General features: G+C 38.5%; 1 protein-coding gene across 1 annotated transcript in view; it reads right to left on the bottom strand.

Annotated features, from left to right (window-relative positions):
* The window catches only part of JPH2 (junctophilin 2), a 97,392-nt gene that overhangs the window by 62,110 nt on the left and 14,504 nt on the right, over positions 1 to 20,778 (bottom strand). The window contains exon 2 of the mRNA XM_058177706.1: positions 18,245 to 19,028. Coding sequence (XP_058033689.1) covers positions 18,245 to 19,028 — 784 coding nt within the window. The remainder of the gene's footprint in view (positions 1 to 18,244; positions 19,029 to 20,778) is intronic.

The raw sequence follows: 20,778 nt of genomic DNA, 5'->3' as shown, positions 1-20,778 counted from the left end.
CTGAAAGGAAGTGAAAGTGAAGAATGGAATTATAAACAGGCTGTGTAGCTAAGAAGCTAAGAAACGTTATGTGTGGATTCTAATGAAGTGAAGTGAGCTCTCCTATACTTAAAGGGGAAAAGAGAAGTTTCTAGACTTATATTTTGTGAATTTTAAAAACTGAAATGGCTACTAAGCCACCTAAGACTGGGGGCATGCATAAGCGCACAAATGTGCCTACCGTTCCTGCCCTATTGTTTTTCTTTTCTTCTTCCTATATATATATAGATGCTTATACCTCCCAATATTTACTCATATATATGTTTATATACTATAAAATCTTTTTATATGATGTTGTGACAAAATAAACAAATAAAAATAAATAAATAAATAGAAGGGGTTCTGAACCAGCTTTAGAAGATTTGATTAAAGAGCAAGGGAAAGTGTTTGAAGAAAGGTTTAAGGAGATGATGGATAATAATGAGAAAATAAGAGAAGAAATAAAAGAGAATAATAAAAAAATAAGAGAAGATATTTTGATGGCTTTCCAAGGTTGGCAAAAAGACTGGAGGTGGTGGAGGAGGAGGTGCAAAAAATTGCTCAGTCAAATCAGCAAATAGAAAATAGAATGGGGGGAATGCAAATCAAATTGGACAAAAATGAAGATCAAATGGTGATGATGCAGTATAGAATGATGGAAGGAGCTCTGAGAATTAGGGGCTTGAATGAGGAGAAAGGGGAAGATTTAAAAGAAATTTATCAGAAGCTCTGGCTGAACTTATTGAACTTGATCCACAAGAGGTTGCTTATCAAATTGACAAAATTTATAGAGTTAATTCCTGGATTGCTAGGCAGAAGAAACTTCCTAGAGACATTGTGGTTTATTTTTTGAAAAGAACAGTGAGAAATCAAATTTTGCAAGTTGCATTTCAGAAAAACTTGAAAATAGGAGAACAGGAGCTGAAGGTTTTGAAAGAGATTCCTCCCAAGATGTTAAGGGATAGAAAGGACTTTACATTTTTTACACAAGAACTTAAGAAATACCAGATTCAATTTAGATGGGAGGTTCCAGTTGGTTTGACAGTGTATTATCAAGGAAGGAGATATCGTATTGATACAGTGCTTAAGGCCAAAGATTTTCTTTCTACCATGCTGAAACTTGAAGTAGAAATAATAGAAAAAAGAATTCAAGAGACTCAAATGGGTGTGGAAGCTGAGGTGATTCCAGTGATGTTACCATCTGAGGAACAACTACAAGAACAAAGACTGACGAGGGGAGCCCTTAAGCGTAAAGAAAAGGAGCAACAAACTCAAAGTAAAGTTCAGGATTCTGCTACAGAAGCGGTGGGAGGAGCACGGCCGAAGATACGGGAGGGCGATCTTCAGCTGATCGCTCAAAAGCTTCAGCAGGCCAGTAATGGCAAATAAAATCTTGACCTAGAATGTCAGTGGTTTGAATTCAGCTCAGAAGAGAAGAAAAATATTTCATTATTTGAAACAATTTAGAAATGATGTGATTTGCTTACAAGAAACGCATATTAAACTATCAGATCAAAAGTACTTAATAAACTCAAAGTTAGGTAAACATTTTGTTGCCTCAGCTTTGGACAAAAAACATGGCATAGTGGTTTATTTGAGAAAAGATATACCAGCCAAGTTAATAGAGGCAGATATTCACGGAAGATATATTGCTATTGAACTTACAATAGAAACAAAAAAGACCCTTTTGTTTGGTATATATGCACCCAATCAGCAACAAGAAAAATTTTATAGAATGTTGTATGATAAGTTGATTCTATGGGATTATAAATCGTGTATTATATTGGGAGATTGGAATGGAGTAATAGATACACGAAAGGACAAGAGAATTTTTTCTAAGAAGATACCTGCACATGCAAAACTGTCTAAATCCTTTTTTGACATGATAGAAGATTTTGAATTGAGAGATGTATGGAGACTGCGGAATTTGGAGGAAAGAGACTATACTTTTTTCTCTGATAGGCATCAATCCTTCTCACGTATTGATTTTATTTTAATTTCTAATGATTTGCTTTTTAGGGTGAAGAAAACTAAGATATTTCCAAGATGTTTGTCTGATCATAGTCCTGTTTGGATGGAATTGCAATATGGAAAAGAAGGTAGAAGAACTTGGAGATTAAATGAAAATTTGTTTAGATATCAGGATAATGTAAATCAATGTAAAAAGCAGATGAAAGAATTTTTTGATTATAATTTGAATAACGAAACATTGATAGAAATGGTTTGGGACGCCAGTAAAGCTTTTAAGAGAGGTGTATTAATATATATTAATAATAGACAGAGAAATAAGCAACAAAGACAGCGTAGGTATCTAGAAGAGGAAATTTATAAGAAACAACAATTATTAATACATAACCCGCATGATCAAAAACTTAAAGATGCAATAAAGTTATTACAGAATCAATTTAATATGATAATGGCTGATCGTGGCTCCCGTATGACACCAATCCTGCGCAGACTGCACTGGCTACCTGTGGCCTTCCGGGTGCGCTTCAAGGTTTTGGTAACCACCTTCAAAGCGCTCCATGGCATAGGGCCGGGTTATCTACGGGACCGCCTACTGCTACCGAATACCTCTCACCGACCCATGCGCTCTCACAGAGAGGGACTCCTCAGGGTGCCGTCAGCTAGGCAGTGTCATCTGGCGACGCCCAGGGGAAGGGCCTTCTCTGTGGGGGCTCCCACCCTCTGGAACGAACTCCCCCCAGGACTCCGTCAACTTCCGGACCTCCGAACCTTCCGTCGCGAGCTCAAGACACATTTATTCATCTGTGCAGGACTGGCTTAGATTTTAAATTTATAGGGGTTTTAAATTGGTTTTAATATTTATATTTATATTTTTTAATAATTTGGCATTAGAATAAGTTTTTTAATGATTATCTTAATTTGTATATAAATGTTTTATGTGCCTGTGAACCGCCCTGAGTCGTTCGGGAGATAGGGCGGTATACAAATATGAATAATAAATAAATAAAATAAATAAATAAAATCAGGTGACAACAAATATACAATATGCCAAACATAATACTTTTTGTAATGCAAATAGACCTGGTAGGTGGTTAGTATATACCTTAAGGAAAAGACAAAAACAACGTACTATAGAAAAAATAGAATATAAAGGTAAAGAGAGATATCAACAGGATAAAATTAAAAAAGCTTTTTTAGAATATTATACAAATTTATATCTTAAAGATAATATATTGAACAGGGATATTGATAATTATTTGAAGGAATATAAGGTTAAAAATTTAACTTTATAACAAACAGATGAACTGAATCGGCCTATAACCTCTGAAGAAATTATTTTGGTAATTAAACAATTAAAAATGGGGAAAACTCCTGGTACGGATGGGCTTACAGTTAGTTATTATAGGAATTTACAGGATGAGATCTTAGGTCCACTTAAGGAATTATTTAATCAGATACAATTAGGAGGGGGAATTCCCCCCTCATGGAGAACCTCTTTTATTTCATTGATACCAAAAGAGGAACAGGATTGTTCTAAACCTGGGAACTATAGGCCAATCTCACTTTTAAATAATGATTATAAGATTTTTGTTAAAATAATAGCTAATAGATTAATGTTGATTTTGCAGCGAAGAATTCATAATGATCAATCTGGATTTATAAAAGGGATACAGATGAGGAATAATGTTAGGCAGGTTGTTAATTTACTGAAGTATTTAGAAAAGAAAAATTTTATTCCAGCAGCATTTATTTTTCTCGATGCAGAGAAAGCTTTTGATCGATTGCATTGGGATTTTTTATTTAAATTAATAGAAAAGATGCAATTTGGAGATGGTTTTACAAAATAATTAGGGCAATTTATGGAGAGCAAACAGCACAGATTATAATCAATGGTAGCTTAACAGAACCTTTTAAGATTGCGAAAGGAACAAGACAGGGATGTCCTTTATCACCATTATTGTTTATTTTAACTCTAGAACCATTATTGGATAAAATACGAGAAGTAAAGGAGATAGAGGGAATTAAAGCTAGACAACATGAATATAAGCTGAGAGCTTTTGCAGATGACCTGGTGATTACTTTAACAAACCCTATAAATTCTAGTAAATCTTTGTGGGAAATAATTGACCAATATGGGAAGGTTTCAGGGTTTAAGGTAAATCAGAAAAAGACAAAAGTGATAATAAAAAATATGGCCAGACAACAGAAAGAAAAACTAGAGGAAATAACAGGATTTGAAATTGTAAAGAAGGTTAAATACTTAGGGGTCTATATTACATCATCAAATGTGAAATTGTATAAGAATAACTATGAGGTTTTATGGCAAAAAGTTCAGAAGGAGTTGATTGTTTGGAAAAAATTGCAATTATCTTTGCTGGGGAGAATAGCTGCTATTAAAATGAATGTTTTACCTACATTTTTATTCCTCTTTCAGATGATACCAATAATTAAGAAAGATAAGAATCTTGAGGAATGGCAGAAGGGAATTAACAAATTTATATGGGAAGGTAAAAAAGCTAGGGTTAAAATGAAAATAATTCAAGATTCTCGGGAAAGGGGAGGTTTAAAAATGCCCAATTTTAAATTATACTATGAAGCAGCTGCTCTCTCTGCAATAAGTGATTGGTTTAATTTAACGGAGGAAAGAATTTTGAATATAGAAGGTTATGACTTGCTATATGGATGGCATGCATATTTAATTTATGACAAAAAAGTGGATAAGGCCTTTAAAAATCATGTGTTAAGAACTGCTCTTCTGCGTGTTTGGAAAAAATACTCTTATAAACTAAATTATAAGGTTCCTATATGGGCAAGTCCTAGACATATAATAGAGAATATAAATATAGAACAGAATCAGGAAATGATTACATATAAAGATCTTTTGTATACTGAAAGAGGTAATTTGCAATTAAAATCTCTGCACGTACTAAAAGAAGAAGGGAAAAATTATACTTGGTATCAATATGAGCAACTACGTGCTAGATGGAAGGAAGATCAGAAAATTGGTATAGAGCAGAACGAGGGAAATTTGGTAAAGCAAATTAGAAATCAGTCTCAGGAGCATATAAAGAGATTGTATAATGTGTTACTTGAAATAGATTCTGAAAGGGACTTGGTAAAGGACTGTATGATAAAGTGGGCACAAAATTTTCAGGAGCCAATATTATTGGAAACGGGAAAAAATTTGGGTTAGAAATGTTAAATTCACGCAGGCACAGAATCTGAGGGAAAATTTTTATAAAATGTTTTATAGATGGCATTTAGATCCTAAGAAATTATTGTGTATGTATCCAGATATGCAAGCAAAATGTTGGAGATGTAATTGTGATGACGCTACATATTTTCATATTTGGTGGACTTGTAAGGATATAAAGGCCTTTTGGATAAAAATTTGGTGGATTTTACAAAATGTTTTGAAAAAGAAGATAAAGTTCCTGCCGCAATTTTTTTTGTTGAGAATTATTACGGACTGTACAGTAATTGAGACTAAATTGATTTTAAATCTAATAACAGCAGCAAGATAGGACAATACTGGAAGAAAAAAGAAGTACCTACAATAGAAGAATGGATATTGAAAGTTGCCAATTTGGCTGAGATGGCGAAGATATCAGCCTTTTTGAAAGACAATACGCAAGAAAGATACTTAAAGGAATGGAAAAAATGGATTGACTATATTCAAAGTAGATATCAGACTAAGAGTTATCAGACTGTTTTTGAATGATTATGATGTATTATTTTTGATTGTTTTCGGGGGAAGTTAGGAATTGATGATTGTAGGGGTATAATTAAGGGATGAAAATTTTTTAGCATATGTTTGTTTTATTTTTAACTATACCTTGTGCTCGTTCTGGGAAGTTGGGGGGGGAGGGGGGTTGTGAAGGGAGGGGGGAGGGGAGGGGGAGGAAGGGGGGAAATTTTCTGTAAAACTTTTTGAATTAAAAAAAACAACAACTGCAGTAATTCACTTAACAACTGTGGCAAGAAAAGTTGTAAAATAGGGAAATACTCACTCAACAACTATCTCACTTAGCCACCTAAATTTTGGGCTCTATTGTGGTCATAAGTTGAAGACTGCCTATATGGTGAGTTTACCTTTCATATTGTCCAAAATGCCTCTCCTTGATAGTTTTGTCACAGTTGTCAGTGACAGATTAGGGTGACAGTTTGAAGAACGATTTAATATACCTCACTCAAATCAATTGCTTTAACGTTCAATAAAGAACACAGTTAAATATCATTTGTTTAACTTATTGGGACTGCAACATTAAGGGAAAAGAAGAGGGCCAGGCAACTGTGTAAACAGTGTTATACTGGATAAAAAAAAGTCTATTTTTAATTTTCCAACCCAAATCTTTCAAATAAAAATAAATTTGTTTTTGGTAATGAGGACTGGAAACATCCTTTTCCAACAAAAATAAACATAAGCCTGCTGCCTCAGGCCACAAGCTCTTGTTTCACATTTTAGTTTTAGCATAGCTCAGACTTAGTCTATACGTAATATGCCATTCCATTCATAATAGCATAGCGTTAAAACCCACCAACATACATTCCTGTTTTACTGGATAAGAACATTGGCTCTCAGTCGCTGCATTCTTCTCTCCCTCTGATAAACCAATGCCATGCTTTCCCTTATTTAGTCAGAGACATCTCTGCTGACTGCGGGCTTTCAATGCGTCATTTACACCATGCTCTACCCGTGTCTCCCGAGGAGACTCCCATTGCTTTCCATGTCAAGGCGATGTGAAATGCTGAGCACACTGGAGATATAAGTTGACAGTGCTTTAGGGGTGTGATTGGCCAGAAGTGCCCAGGAAAGTGATACCAAGGATCCAATTCAAGTCTTAACAGCTTCGTTATTTTAAGGGGGAGCTTGGTGGACACACGGAACACAAATATGCAGAAAAGTCACTTTAGAAGCAAGACAGTAAAAGAGGCAAAAAGAAAGCAAATGAACTATGGAAACCTAAGGTTTCAATTTTTTTTCTTCCATTGAGTTCTGTTTGATTCTCAGAAAATGCCTGGACAAGTCCTTGAAGTTTTCTTGGCAAGACTTTGCAGAAGTGGTTTGCCATTGCCTGCTTCCTAGGGCTGGGAGAACATGACTAGCTCTAGGTCACTCAGTGGCTTCATGCCTAAGGTGGGATCAGTCTCTGGGTTTCTAATCTAATGCCTTAATTGCGCACCAAATCAAATCCCTTAAGGCAGGGATGTCCAAACTTGGCCCCTTGAAGAGTGGTGGACTTCAACTCCCAGAATTCCCCAGCCAGCAACTTGCTCATATTTATAGCTCATCCTGGCTGGGGAATTCTGGGAGTTGAAGTCCACCATTCTTCAAAGGGCCAAGTTTGGACACCCCGCCTTAAGGTTTTAATAATTCTGTTTCTTTCCTGAGGAACAGAAAGCAATGGATGAGCTTGGCTCACTGTAAAATGGCTTGTATTTGATGGTTCCAAATGAAAGAATTCTGACTGGTTTTGTTTTTCTTTACCTTAATGGTGTTTTTTTTTAATGGAAAAGTAAAAGACCGAATGGGATCATATGGAAGGCTATAGAGGTAGTCAATTAATAGAGGCAACAATTAATTTAGTGACCATTCAAAATTGTAACAGCAGTGAAAAAAGTGACTTATGACCAATCCTTGCACTTAACCATTGCAGCATCCACATAGTCATTTAATCAAAATTAAGGTAATTGGCAATTGGCACGTATCACCATTTGTGACCTTCCCAGTCAGCACCTGACAAGCGAAGTCAATGGGGGAAGCTGGATTTGCTTAATGACTATGTGATTCATTTAACAACTGCAGCGATTTGCTTAACAATCATGGAAAAAATATTATAAAATTGGGCATGACTCACATAACAAAGTACACTGCTTAGCAACAAACGTTCTGATCCTAACTGTAGTTGTAAATCTAGAACTACCTGTGCTGCTCAGTAAATGGCAATAAAAGTCTTGTTCTGGAAAACACTTGCGCTCTTGTAAAATCTGTATAATGTTATGGAGGCAAAAAAACCTACTGCTAAAGAAAAGAAGAAGAAATAGGAGCTTCTATCTTCCCTTCAATAGGGCAGAGCCTTCCATCTTTAAACAGAGAGTTCCAAAAAATCGTATGGTCCTTCACATGTCCTCTGAGAAACTAGGCAAAGTGCATGCTAAATCTGTTATATTTGTAAAGATTTTTTAAAAAGAGAAATAAGTAAAACAATTTTTAAAGCAGCCTTAATTGAGTAAATGTCCTCCAAATCTGTTCGTGTATGCATGCCTTCGGGCCAGTGTTGACTCCTAGCAACTGCCAGGACAAGTCCCTGCAGTTTTCTTGGCAAGATTTCAGAAATGCTTTGTTATTGCCTGCTTCCTAGGGGTAAAAGAGAATGACTGGCTCAAGGTTACCTATCTGGTATTGTGCTTAAGATAGGACTATTACTCATGGTCCCAGTTTCTAGTCTGATGCCTTAACTACTACATCAAACTTGGTTCTCAGAGTTTGTTATACAATACTAAAATTTTTAACATCAACCAACATGGCAACTATAGTTAAACCCATCTGGAAAACGTATGATAAAAGAAACATTCTTATTGTTATAATTGCTTTTGGATTATGCAAATATATGCCATAAGAGACCTCACTTCATAAGAAGTGTCAATTTTTGTAACTATGGAAAAAAGAGCAGCAGTAACGGGATTCAGCGGTTCGGATCAGTTTGGGTGGGTGGCTGGCCCTGCCCCTCCCCTCCCCACCCCTTCCAGGAGTCCCCACGCACCCCATTTTGGCTCTCAGGTAAGTGCAGGAAGGCATACTAGATGCAAAACGGGGTTCAAGGGATGCGGTGCAGGGGCCCCCGCTGCCCGTTTTTGCTCCCAGGAGGCTGCAGGGAGGCCTATTGGGCCCAAAACAGGGGGCGGGGATGGTACTCTCCCCCCCACGGCCTGTTTTTGGTTCCAGGGGGGTGCAGGAGGCCGAGTGCTGCTTGTCACACCCCCTGGCCACGCCCACCATGGCCACGCCCACCCAGCTGATCATTAGGGCAAAGAACCAGTTGTTAAATTATTTAAATCCCACCACTGGCTCAGAGCAGCAATGTTTAATAAGAATACATACTAAAGCTAATATTGAAAAGAAGTTGTTTAAACATAGAGGGATGCATTTTAGTTGCTGAGAATTTTCTTATCTTTTTCATCAGCATCTTGCCATGGCTGCATATCTTTTAAAAATATTCAAGTGATCCAGTACAGTACTAATTACAGTACTGAGAACTAGCTTGGTTAAATTGTTAAACTAGAAACAGAAAGACTATGAGTTCTAGTCTCTCTTAGGGTTGACGACTGGGTGACTTTGAGCCATTCACACTCTCTCAGACCAACCCACCTCTCAAAGGTAGTTATTGTAGGAAAAATATGAGGTGGGTTATGAGTTGCTGAGTTCTACAGCATAAAGATAGCATATAAATATAATAGTTGAATCCAAAATGCCTTCAGCGGGTAGGTTTTTTAAAAATATATTATTATTCCATAAGACAATTGATGAATTAAGAAAACAAAAGGTAGAGACTTTCATCACTGGCCTCTATAGGGCAAGTAAAAAATCTGCAAAGTGGCAACCATAATGTACAACCCAATCCTTACTTTTTTTATATATCCCTGCCATCTTGAAAATTTTGACCTGCACTCAACACCAATGCTTTCGACTACATTTATAGGACATATACCTGGCATTAAGACTCAGAACCAATCAAGGGCCAATTTAATTTAGTTTCTGTCCACAGAGAGAGCAACTAAACCAGTCTAGGAAGCCATCCAACTACCTAGCATTTGTTTGCTTACTTAACAAACACAATAATTAAAAGTAAAATTTAATATAGCTCTATTATCTGTATTTTTTCTAATTCCACTTTAAACCAATCTAAATTGGTGGCTTCTCTTCCAATGTGCTAAATAGCATAGTTCATTCCTGGAACCTTCTAGGAATGGATTATATAGCTTTTGCACATCATTAGCTTTAATGAATTCTAAATGCTGAATGAATTAGAAATCCCAGCTCTGTAAGATTAATAATGCATGTTCTGATATTACCAAACAAAAGTTGTGCTACGTCATTCATTATTTTACACAGCTGTAATTTTCTTTCTCTAATTGATATTAACATTGTTCCACAGCTTTATCATTCTACTTCTTTTCTCACTTTCCTCCGTTCTAAACATCCCTCTTGTGGCACAGTGATCAGACCATCTACAATATTCCAACAGAGGTTGTATCGTGCATTTACATTATACTGGCAGCTTTATTTTCAATCTCTTTCCTCATGATCACCAACATAAAGGAATGTATCTTTTCCACCACAAATATATACAAACATTTTCATCAAACGGTAAAACCACAACTCATCCGCAGCAGCAGCACTTCAGATTCCAATCATTAGTGAGTTTTCCACTTTCTACTTTTTTACTTTGAATGACTTTTTCTAACCCTATTCTCATTTCCCAAGCTTGGAGAGTAGACTTTTGATGCTTCCTCTCCAGTTCTTTCTCTTTTAAACAGTCTAAATGATTTAGTATCATGGTAGCAACTGTGATAGCTACACTGCTCACTCTTAACCTTGTATGAAGAAAATGAAGACCTGATCTTGTGGAGTATCTCTGCAAAGCCTCAAACAGCTGCATTTGTGCAAGACCTATGGAGGAAGAAAATGGCTCTATGTATCTTCTTTCTTTTGCTCAAAAGTTTCCTTAATAGGAAATTATGTCCAACCCGTGCTAACAGAGAGAAGCATTCCAATCCCTGATGTAAACCACTCAGAGTTCCCCCTTTGATTTGAAGTGTAAATAGTGCCTTTTATAAAAAGAGCTTTTTATAAATGGCCCGGTGCCACTCCAACATCATTAGTCATAGCCTTGTAGCTGCTCTTCATGTTTTTTTTCCACAAATGTGATCAAAACCGTTTTTTAAACTTATCCCACCTTTACATTACAACGTTGTTTCAATATAGATCTATACTGAGGCAATGTAGAACAGGCACTGGAGGCTCAATTTCAAGGACAAAAAAAACAGATGGGGTAAAGATGTCTTCAAATGGGTCTTCTGTAGTAGACTAATTTTTCTGCTTGTAAATATAGGTTTGTTTTGTTTGATCATTACAGAAAAACTGTCCATCATGTTTTGTTTAAAATAAAAGCTGTAGGTATGTTACTATGGGGTAGAGTGCTTTGCATGAATCTCTTTTAAGCTGCTGGGCCAGACAACCCAACATGTCTATGGTTCCAATGACTTGCTGCACAAATCTGAACAAACTCTTTCAAGAGCTTGTTTTTTTGCAGTTTTAACAAAAGGAACATTTGGAACATTGCTAGTTAATCAACATAGGATTTGCCATCAATGTTGCAACTCCAGAAGCTCGTGCTTAGACATGCAATGCTAACTGTATGATCCAGTTGATCTCTCTGCAAATACATTGATTCTTGTACTAATTAAAAAATCCATGTACTGCATTCAATTTAGGAATGGATTAGAAAGAATTCTATTATGGATTTTTCTGAGAATATTGTATTGAATGGTAACATCACTGTTCCAACATGGGTAGGGAAGATCCCTACAGTGTGCAAAGGGCTGGCATAGTTTTAAATACACAAAACATCTTAAAAGTTAAAAAAAAATAGAAAAGACTTGTAGTTAGCATTATAAAGCAAGTATAATCTCTATGCGTATTCTATATGTTTTTCTGCGGAAGAACATATGTCTTTTATTTCAACAGTTATATGGTTGCTCAATATGGACAATGTATACTAAAAAAAAAGACCAGGTAATAAATACAACCCCCTTCATTAAAAACCAACTAAGACATTAAAATAGCAACTTCATTTCTACTAGTATTAATTTCACCATGGATCTGCTAAGGATAGAGCTTCCAAATTTGTTCTCATGGTTATTCCAAGAACTCCGAGGGAGGAAGGGATGGTTGCATGGAAGCAGATAAAACTCTTTATTGGTTAAATATGGAAGAGGTATCTTGACCACATCATGCAGTTTTTAAAAATGTAAATATGAGGGAAAATTCTGAAGATCTTGTTTTTTTAAAAAAAAAATCTGTGGAAAATTATATCAAAGCAAAATTTTGCTCTCAAAGGTGAACAGATAAAAAAAGCAGACCCATACCAGTATATCCATGCCTGACTTTAAAGCAGTTAACAGTGCTAAATATAGTACTAGTATTTAATGATGGGTGTCTACCTAACAAAAATGCTAAATGTATTTTATGTGTTCAAATTTATCTTGAGAATGCTATCCATGCTACTGGTTCAAAATGAAACTGTTCATCTCCATATCTTTATGAAGAACAATGGGGTGATCTTTCATTACACGGTTTTAAATGGTTGGGGAGTTTAGGAGTGGGGGGCAGCGTCTTTCGGTGGTTCTCATCCTATCTCTCCGACCGATCGTAGACGGTGTTGGCAGGGGGGCAGAGATCGACCGCTAGGTGCCTCATGTGTGGGGTGCCACAGGGGTCGGTTCTCTCGCCTCTCCTGTTCAACATCTATATGAAGCCGCTGGGTGAGGTCATCAGTGGTTTTGGGGTGAGATACTAACTGTACGCTGATGATACTCAGCTGTACATTTCCACCCCTGACCACCCCAACAAAGCTGTCGAAGTGTTGTCTCGGTGTCTGGAGGCCGTGCGGGTCTGGATGGGGAGAAACAGGCTCAAGCTCAATCCCTCCAAGACTGAGTGGCTGTTGATGCCGGCATCCCGGTACAGTCAGCTGCAATCGCTGCTGACTGTTGGGGGCAAGTCATTGGCCTCAATGGAGAGGGTGCACAATTTAGGCGTTCTCCTGGATGGGCGGTTGTCCTTTGAAGAACACCTGACAACCGTCTCCAGGAGAGCTTTCTACCAGGTCCGCCTGGTCCGCCAATTGCGCCCCTTTCTAGACCGGGATTCCCTATGCACAGTCACTCATGCCCTCGTCATTTCTCGCCTGGACTACTGCAATGCTCTCTACATGGGGCTTCCCTTGAAGAGCACCCGGAGGCTCCAGTTGGTCCAGAATGCAGCTGCGCGGGTGATAGAGGGAGCCACTCGTGTCTCTCATATAACACCTATCCTGCGCAAGCTGCACTGGCTGCCTGTGGTCTTCTGGGTGCACTTCAAGGTGTTGGTTACCACCTTTAAAGTGCTCCATGGCTTAGGACCAGGATATTTACAGGACCGCCTTCTGCTACCACTTTCCTCCCACCGACCGGTGCGCTCCCACAGAGAGGGTCTCCTCAGGGTGCCATCAGTCAAACAATGTCGGCTGGCGACCCCCAGGGGGAGAGCCTTCTCTGTGGGGGCACCTACCCTCTGGAATGATCTTCCTCCAGGACTTCATCAATTTCCTGACCTCCGGACCTTTCGCCGCAAGCTAAAGACGTATTTATTCTTCCACGCAGGACTGGCATAAAATGGGTTTTAATAGGATTTTAATTGGGGTTTTACAATGTTATGTATTTTATATTTAAATTATAGGCTAAATTGAATAAGTTTTTTAATTCTGGTTTTATTGTGTTGCATGTGATTGTTATTTTATCTAACTGTTAACCGCCCTGAGTCCTTCGGGAGAAGGGCGGTATAAAAATTAAATTACCTCAGAGGTAATAATAATAATAACAATAGAGTTGGAAGGGACCTTGGAGGCCTTCTAGTCCAACCCCCTGCCCAGGCAGGGGGGTTGGACTAGAAACCCTACACCATCTCAGACAGATGGTTATCCAACATCGTCTTAAAAATTTCCAGTGTTGGGGCATTTATAACTTCTGCAGGCAAGTTGTTTCACTTATTAATTGTTCTAACTGTCAGGAAATTTCTCCTTAGTTCTAAGTTGCTTCTTTCCTTGATCAATTTCCACCCATTGCTTCTTGTTCTCCCTCAGGTGCTTTGGAGAACAGCCCAACTCCCTCTTCTTTGCAGCAACTCCTGAGATATTGGAAAACTGCTATCATGTCTCCTCTAGTCCTTTTTTTTATTAAACTAGACATACCCAGTTCCTGCAACCGTTCTTCATATGTTTTAGCCTCCAGTCCCCTAATCATCTTTGTTGCTCTTCTCTGCACTCTTTCCATAGTCTCAGCATCTTTTTTACATCGTGGCAACCAAGTGTGGCCTTACCAAGGCATTATAGAATGGTATTAACACTTCACGTGATCTTGAATCTATCCCTCTGTTTATGCAGCCCAGAACTGTGTTGACTTTTTAGCAGCTGCTGCACACTGCTGGCTCATATCTAAATGGTTGTCCACTAGGACTCCAAGATCCCTCTCACAATTACTATTATTGAGCAAGGTACCACATATATGGTACCTGTGCATTTTGGGTTTTTTGCCTAAATGTAGAACCTTACTTTTTTCACTGTTGAATTTCATTTTGTTAGATAGCACCCAATGTTCTAGTCTGTTAAGATCCTTCTGTAACTTGAGCCTATCTTCTGGAGTGTTGGCTATTCCTGCCAGCTTGGTGTCATCTGCAAATTTGATGAGTTCCCCGTCTATCCCCTCGTCCAAGTCATTGATGAAGATGTTGAAGAGTACTGGGCCTAAAACAGAGCCTTGGGATACTCCACTACATACTTCCCTCCATGTGGATTTAATTCCATTGAGGACTACATGTTGAGTGCGGTTGGTCAGCCAGTTACGAATCTATCTGGTGGTGGTGCTGTCTAACCCACATTTTTCTACTTTATCTAGTAGTAGGTTATGGTCTACTTTATCAAATGCTTTACTGAAGTCCAAGTAAATTATATCGACAGCATTCCTTTGGTCTACTAATTTTGTCACTTTTGTCAAAGAATGCAATAAGATTAATCTGACATGATCTGTTTTTGACAAACCCATGTTGGCTTTTAGTCTTCTAGTCCAACCCACTGCTCAGGAAGGAAATCCTGTACCATTTCAGACAAATAGTTGTCCCAATCTCTTCTTAAAAACTTCCCATGTTGGAGCATCTGCATCTTCTGGAGGCAGGTCACTCAACTGATTAATTGGTGTAACTATCAGCAAATTTCTCCTTAGTTCTAGGTTGCTTCTCTCCTTGATTAGTTTCCATCCACTTCTTCTTGTCCTGTTTAATTTTAATTTAATTTAATGTTTTAATTTAATGACAATACTTTGTAGTTATTTATTCTTTAATATCTCAACATTCTTTTTTTTTCTTTGCAGTGTTGATTCTGCTTTCTTTTACATATTATGTACTGTACCCCTCTTCTGCCAAGTCATGCATACAACATCCACCCAAATTTCAATTTTAAGAGAAAGCAGGAAGCATTAAAATATAGTTTACAATGATATTAATAGAACTAAATTACTTGAATTTACAGTAATTTTACATAAAATGGAAAGCAATTTTAATTTTGGTTTTGTCATAATACCCCTGTCTTCCTTCTTTATTCTGTCCTCCTACATTAAATCACAAGCATATTTGGTCTGTGATAATGGTATTCGTTCATCCAAAGGTGTTGACTCCTCTTAAATTGAGCAGTGCTGCCACTGCATTCTGTTCTAATGGCAGTAAGGTAATTACTTGAGCCTATAGAGAGGCGAAAATTAAAATGGTTAAGACCTCACAGTCTCCCTTAACCTAAACCTTGGCACAGCTTGCATATGGTTTTGTTTACCCCTCTAAGGATAATTCACATGCATGTTTCTATTCCATCCTTGCCTAGTCTTTGAAATGTAAATTCCCCTTAAAAGGCATGTGAATTACTGGCTTCAAAGGCCTTGGACACTTTTGATTTTTAACATCATGATGACTTAATAGCAACCATCCACATTCCTCTGAAATCTTGCAAGAGGGTCTAAACCCTTCTTTATAATTTTCTAAACTGATGATCCCTATAAATGGTCGTAGAACATAAACCTAAAATTCAACTTCTGACATATCCTATTACTGTAAAGGACTGCAATAATCACTAAAAAAGATTTGTTAACCAATGAAGCAGAAAGCAACTAACAGCTCCAGAAAAAAATATGTCAAAGTTCAAGTTATATGAACTAATGTAAAAACAAAATGATTTCTCTCAAATTGAAAAAATAAACTCAACTGAACTTCTCTAAAAACTTTCCTTTTTATTTTATTAGATTTTAGATACCAAAATGACTCCAAAATGACTCACAATTTAAAACAGGCAGCATTATAAAAATACACAATACAATATAAACCTATAACATCCATCCAAACAATGCACTACTGTATAGATAACAGAACATGACTAGCAAGGCCAAATCCACTCTATCCCAAAGTCTGGAGAAAAGCCAATTTTTCTGGAGCACCATCAGGGTAGGAACCACATGAATCTCTAAAGCAGAGGTCTCCAACCTTGGCAACTTTAAGCCTGGCGGACTTCAACTCCCAGAATTCCCCAGCCAGCTTTGGGGGTTGAAGTCCGCCAGGCTTAAAGTTGCCAAGGTTGGAGACTCCTGCTCTAAAGCACAGATGTCAAACTCATGGCATCATGTTGCTGTCACGTGATGTATTGCGACATTTTTCCCTTTCGTGGAGCTGGTGTGGCTGTTGGCTACACATGACGCATCCGGCCCATAGGCTGCCAGTTTGACACCTCTGCTCTAAAGGGATCTCATGCCAAAAGGTAGGCATTGTGACAGAGAAGACATGTTTCCTGGATCCTAAAAGATGGTATTGTTTAATCAAGAGGTAAACCAACTCCACCAACTCTTACTGGATGGACAGACATTATGGAACATAGTTCATCACTCAGATAACTTGGCATGATGAATTGCACCTACAAAAGCCTCCCATTCCAGGATGGAATGCAACTGGTGCACACAATGAAGCTATGCAAAGGGCTTATTGGCCACAGCTGTCACTTACTCTGAGTAAAAGCTGTGAATTCAAGATGACCCCAGACAGTGCACAAATCTTGAATGGGGAACTACACAATTCAAGACAGAAAATGCCCAGATCAGGAGGACTGTAATAACCATAAGGTAAAGGTAAAGGTTCCCCTCACACATACGTGCTAGTCGTTGCCGACTCTAGGAGGTGGTGCTCATCTCCGTTTCAAAGCCGAAGAGCCAGTGCTGTCCGAAGACATCTCCGTGGTCATGTGGCTGGCATGACTCAATGCCAAAGGCGCACGGAACGATGTTACCTTCCCACCAAAGATGGTCCCTATTTTTTCTACTTGCATTTTTACGTCCTTTCGAAACTGCTAGGTTGGCAGAAGCTGGGACAAGTAACGGGAGCTCACCCCGTTACACGGCAGTACTAGGGATTCGAACCGCCGAGCTGCCGACCTTTCGATCGACAAGCTCAACGTCTTAGCCCCTGAGCCACCGCATCCCTTTGTAATAACCATAGCCACTCAATTTTGCTAGAATTAAGTCAAAGTGATTTCTCTCCATCCAGATCTATCCATGCTGGCTGGGAAATCCAAGAGCTGAAGTCTACATATGCTAAAATTGCCAAATTGAGAAATGATATTAAACCGATGCTGTGATTATAATTTTTTTTTTGTGTCCAGAAATATTTCACAAGAAGAGTCCTCCATTCCTCTGATCGCAACAAAATACCTTATGTCACCAGACTTGAAATTCTGGGTTTAGAAAATTTAGAACTACGCCGCCTTCGGTATGACCTGAGCATAACTCATAAAATCATCTGCTACAATGTCCTTCCCATCAGTGACTACTTCAGCTTCAACCACAATACTCGAGCACACAATAGATTCAAACTTAAGATGAACCGCTCCAATCTTGATTGTAGAAAATATGACTTCAGTAACAGAGTTGTTAATGCCTGAATGCACTACCTGACTCCGTGCTCTCATCCCAAAATCCCCAAAACTTTAACTTAAGACTGTCTACTGTTGACCTCACCCCATTCCTAAGAGGTTTGTAAGGGGCATACATAAGAGCACCAGCGTGCCTACTGTTCCTGTCCTAATGTTCCCTTTAGTTGTATTCATTTTATATATTCATTTCATGCTTATATTTATATATTATTTAATATGTATTTGACTAAATTAATTAATTAATTAATTAATTGAAATATTGGTTTGTTTTCCCCAAAAGCCCTGTTCCCCTATATTAAATATATCTTGACTTGGATATATTTTTTCAAGATCTCTAAGTTGAAGCCACTACAAATGGAAGTTCTGTTTAATGAGTATTTTAGGTTTGATCAACAATTGCAAATAGAATTCAATTACAAAAGGGCACTGGATGGTGTTTCTACTTGACAGCCACCCAAAAATTCCAAGTTCACGATCCTTACCTAGAAGCTGCAATCTCAGATTTCTGTCTGGCAATGGCTGCTGCTCTCTGAGCACCTTCTATGCTCCGGTCCACTTTCTGCCTTATCTTTGCACTTTTTAGAGGTATCACCCGTTTCTTCATGCCTTTGATCAATACGTTCATGCGGTATTTTCCTTCTTCCTTCTTCCCATCAGGCAACGTGGTACAACCATATCCATGCCGCACGTTATCTAGCCACTCACCCTCATACTTCAGGCCGCTTGATCTCTCACTTATGCCAAACCCTGAACGCTTGTCATTCTTCCACTCTCCCATGTAGGATTCTGTGGTGGTGGCATCAATATCAGCATCAAAAGGTGGAAAGTCCTCTCCTTCTACTCCTTCTCCCAGACTGGCAGTGGAGGTAGCATCACTACCTGTAGAGCTCATCCCACTCTCACTCTTAAGGAAACTGAGTCGACTCCTTTGGCTGGACAAAGAGGCCTTGGAGTCAGATTTCTTGAGTTTCCCAAAAAGGGAGCTCCTCCTGAAGAGTCCCCCCTTCTTTAATTTTCCAGCATCAGCATCTGCATACAAGCTGAGAGCAAAGCCACCCCGAGTTATGGTGGGTGACATTGGAACATGTTCCAGGTTTGCTGATGGCAAATCGTGTTGTAGCAGCGTGCCATTGCTGTGCTCACTCCGTAGGGAGGTAAGGGAGGTTCTTAGAGGGTTGCGGACCACAGCTGCAATACCATATGGGACACTTTGACGAACTCCATAACCATGGCGCATGCCATTGGTGAACTGGCCTTGATAGGTACCTGGAATCAAAAGTAAGAACTAAGTCAAATACATCAAATTTCTCTGGAAGGCATATGAAAGCATAGCTATTCAGGCAGCCACAGCGTCTTCTCTATCTTCTCATATAAATGGTTCCTTATTGCAAATTCAAATGCAAATCTTTATTGTCAGTGCACAACATATGTACAACGAGATTGGTTGAGCTCCCTCAGTGCACCCCCCACAACACAATACAACTCACAGTGAAGACAAAAAAAAAATCCCTAACCCAATAAATCATATTAACAAAACACCCAGTCCTATTGCACCAGTGTGAACATGTTACATATTGAGCTGGCTCTGCAGTCCATCATACTACATAGTTATGATGTCGTTTCTCATTCAGGAATCTGATAACTCACAGATAAAAACTGTTCTTCAGCCTATTTGTGAGGCTGGCTACACTTCTATATCTCCTTCCCAATGGTAGGAGGGTAAAAAAGTGATGACTGGGGAGAGAGTCGTCCCTGAGAATTTTCCTCACTCTTCTAAGGCAGCGAGCCCTACGATCTCATCTAGTGGTATCAGGAGAGAGCCCACAATGTTTTGTGCTGTACTCACCACCCTCTGTAATGTTTTTCTATCCGTGGCTGTCAGACCAGCATGCCATATCGTGATGCAGTAAGTGAGGACGCTTTCTATTATGGACCGGTAAAAGGAGGTCACCAGTTGTTGTTCCACCCTGTTTTTACGCAAGACCCTCAGAAAATGAAGTCTCTGTTGGGCCTTTCTGACCACCTGGATCGTGTTGTTTTTCCAGGTGAGATCTTCACTGAGATAGACTCCCAGGAATTTAAAGGAGGAAACTCTCTCTACACAGACCCCTTCAATGTAAAGTGGGGCAGATTCCTCTCTCTTTCTCCGAAAATCCAACACCAACTCCTTGGTCTTGCTGATGTTCAGATGCAGATTGTTTTTTAAGCACCATGTGGAAAGTTTTTGAACCTCCCCCTTGTATGCTGTTTCGTCTTCACCTGTAATAAGACGCAGTATTGTGGTGTCATCTGTGAACTTAATGATCACAGTTCTTTTACAACAAAATACCTTATGCCACCAGACTTGAAATCATGAATTTAGAAAACTTAGAACTCCACCGCCTTCGACAAGACCTTTGTTTAACTCATAGAATCATCTATTGCAATGTCCTTCCTGTTGAAGACTACTTCAGCCTCAATCATAAAAATACAAGAGCAAACAATAGATTAAACTCAATGTTAACCGTTTCAATCTTGATTGCAGAAAATATGACTCCTGTTATTAGTGCTTGGAACACACTACCTAACTCTGTGGTCTCTTCTCAAAATCCCTAAAACTTTAACCAAAAACTCTCTACTATTGACCTCACCCCATTCCTAAGAGGTCTATAAGGGGCATGCATAAGTGCACAAACGTGCCTAGCGTTCCTGTCCTATTGTTTCTTTTCATTATATCCAATTAATATAGTTATTACATACTTATGCTCATATATATGCTTATATATTATATAGTTATTTTCATGCTTATGCTTATATATACTGTTGTGACAAAAATAAATAAATAAATAAATAAATAAATAAATAAATAAATAAATAAATAAATAAAACAGTAGATGGGTCTGACAGTACACAATCACATATGTACAGTGAATACAGGTACGGACTGAGCACACAGCCCTGTGAGGAGTCAGTGCTAAGCTTCAGTGGGGTGGATATGACAGACCCAACCCTCACTGTTTGTGGCCGGTCCCTCAGA

The sequence above is a fragment of the Ahaetulla prasina genome, chromosome 3 (assembly GCF_028640845.1).
Source record: "Ahaetulla prasina isolate Xishuangbanna chromosome 3, ASM2864084v1, whole genome shotgun sequence".
Classification (NCBI taxonomy): domain Eukaryota; kingdom Metazoa; phylum Chordata; class Lepidosauria; order Squamata; family Colubridae; genus Ahaetulla; species Ahaetulla prasina.
The sequence above is the reverse complement of the archived record's forward strand: the minus strand, read 5'-3'. Positions and strand labels throughout refer to the sequence as shown.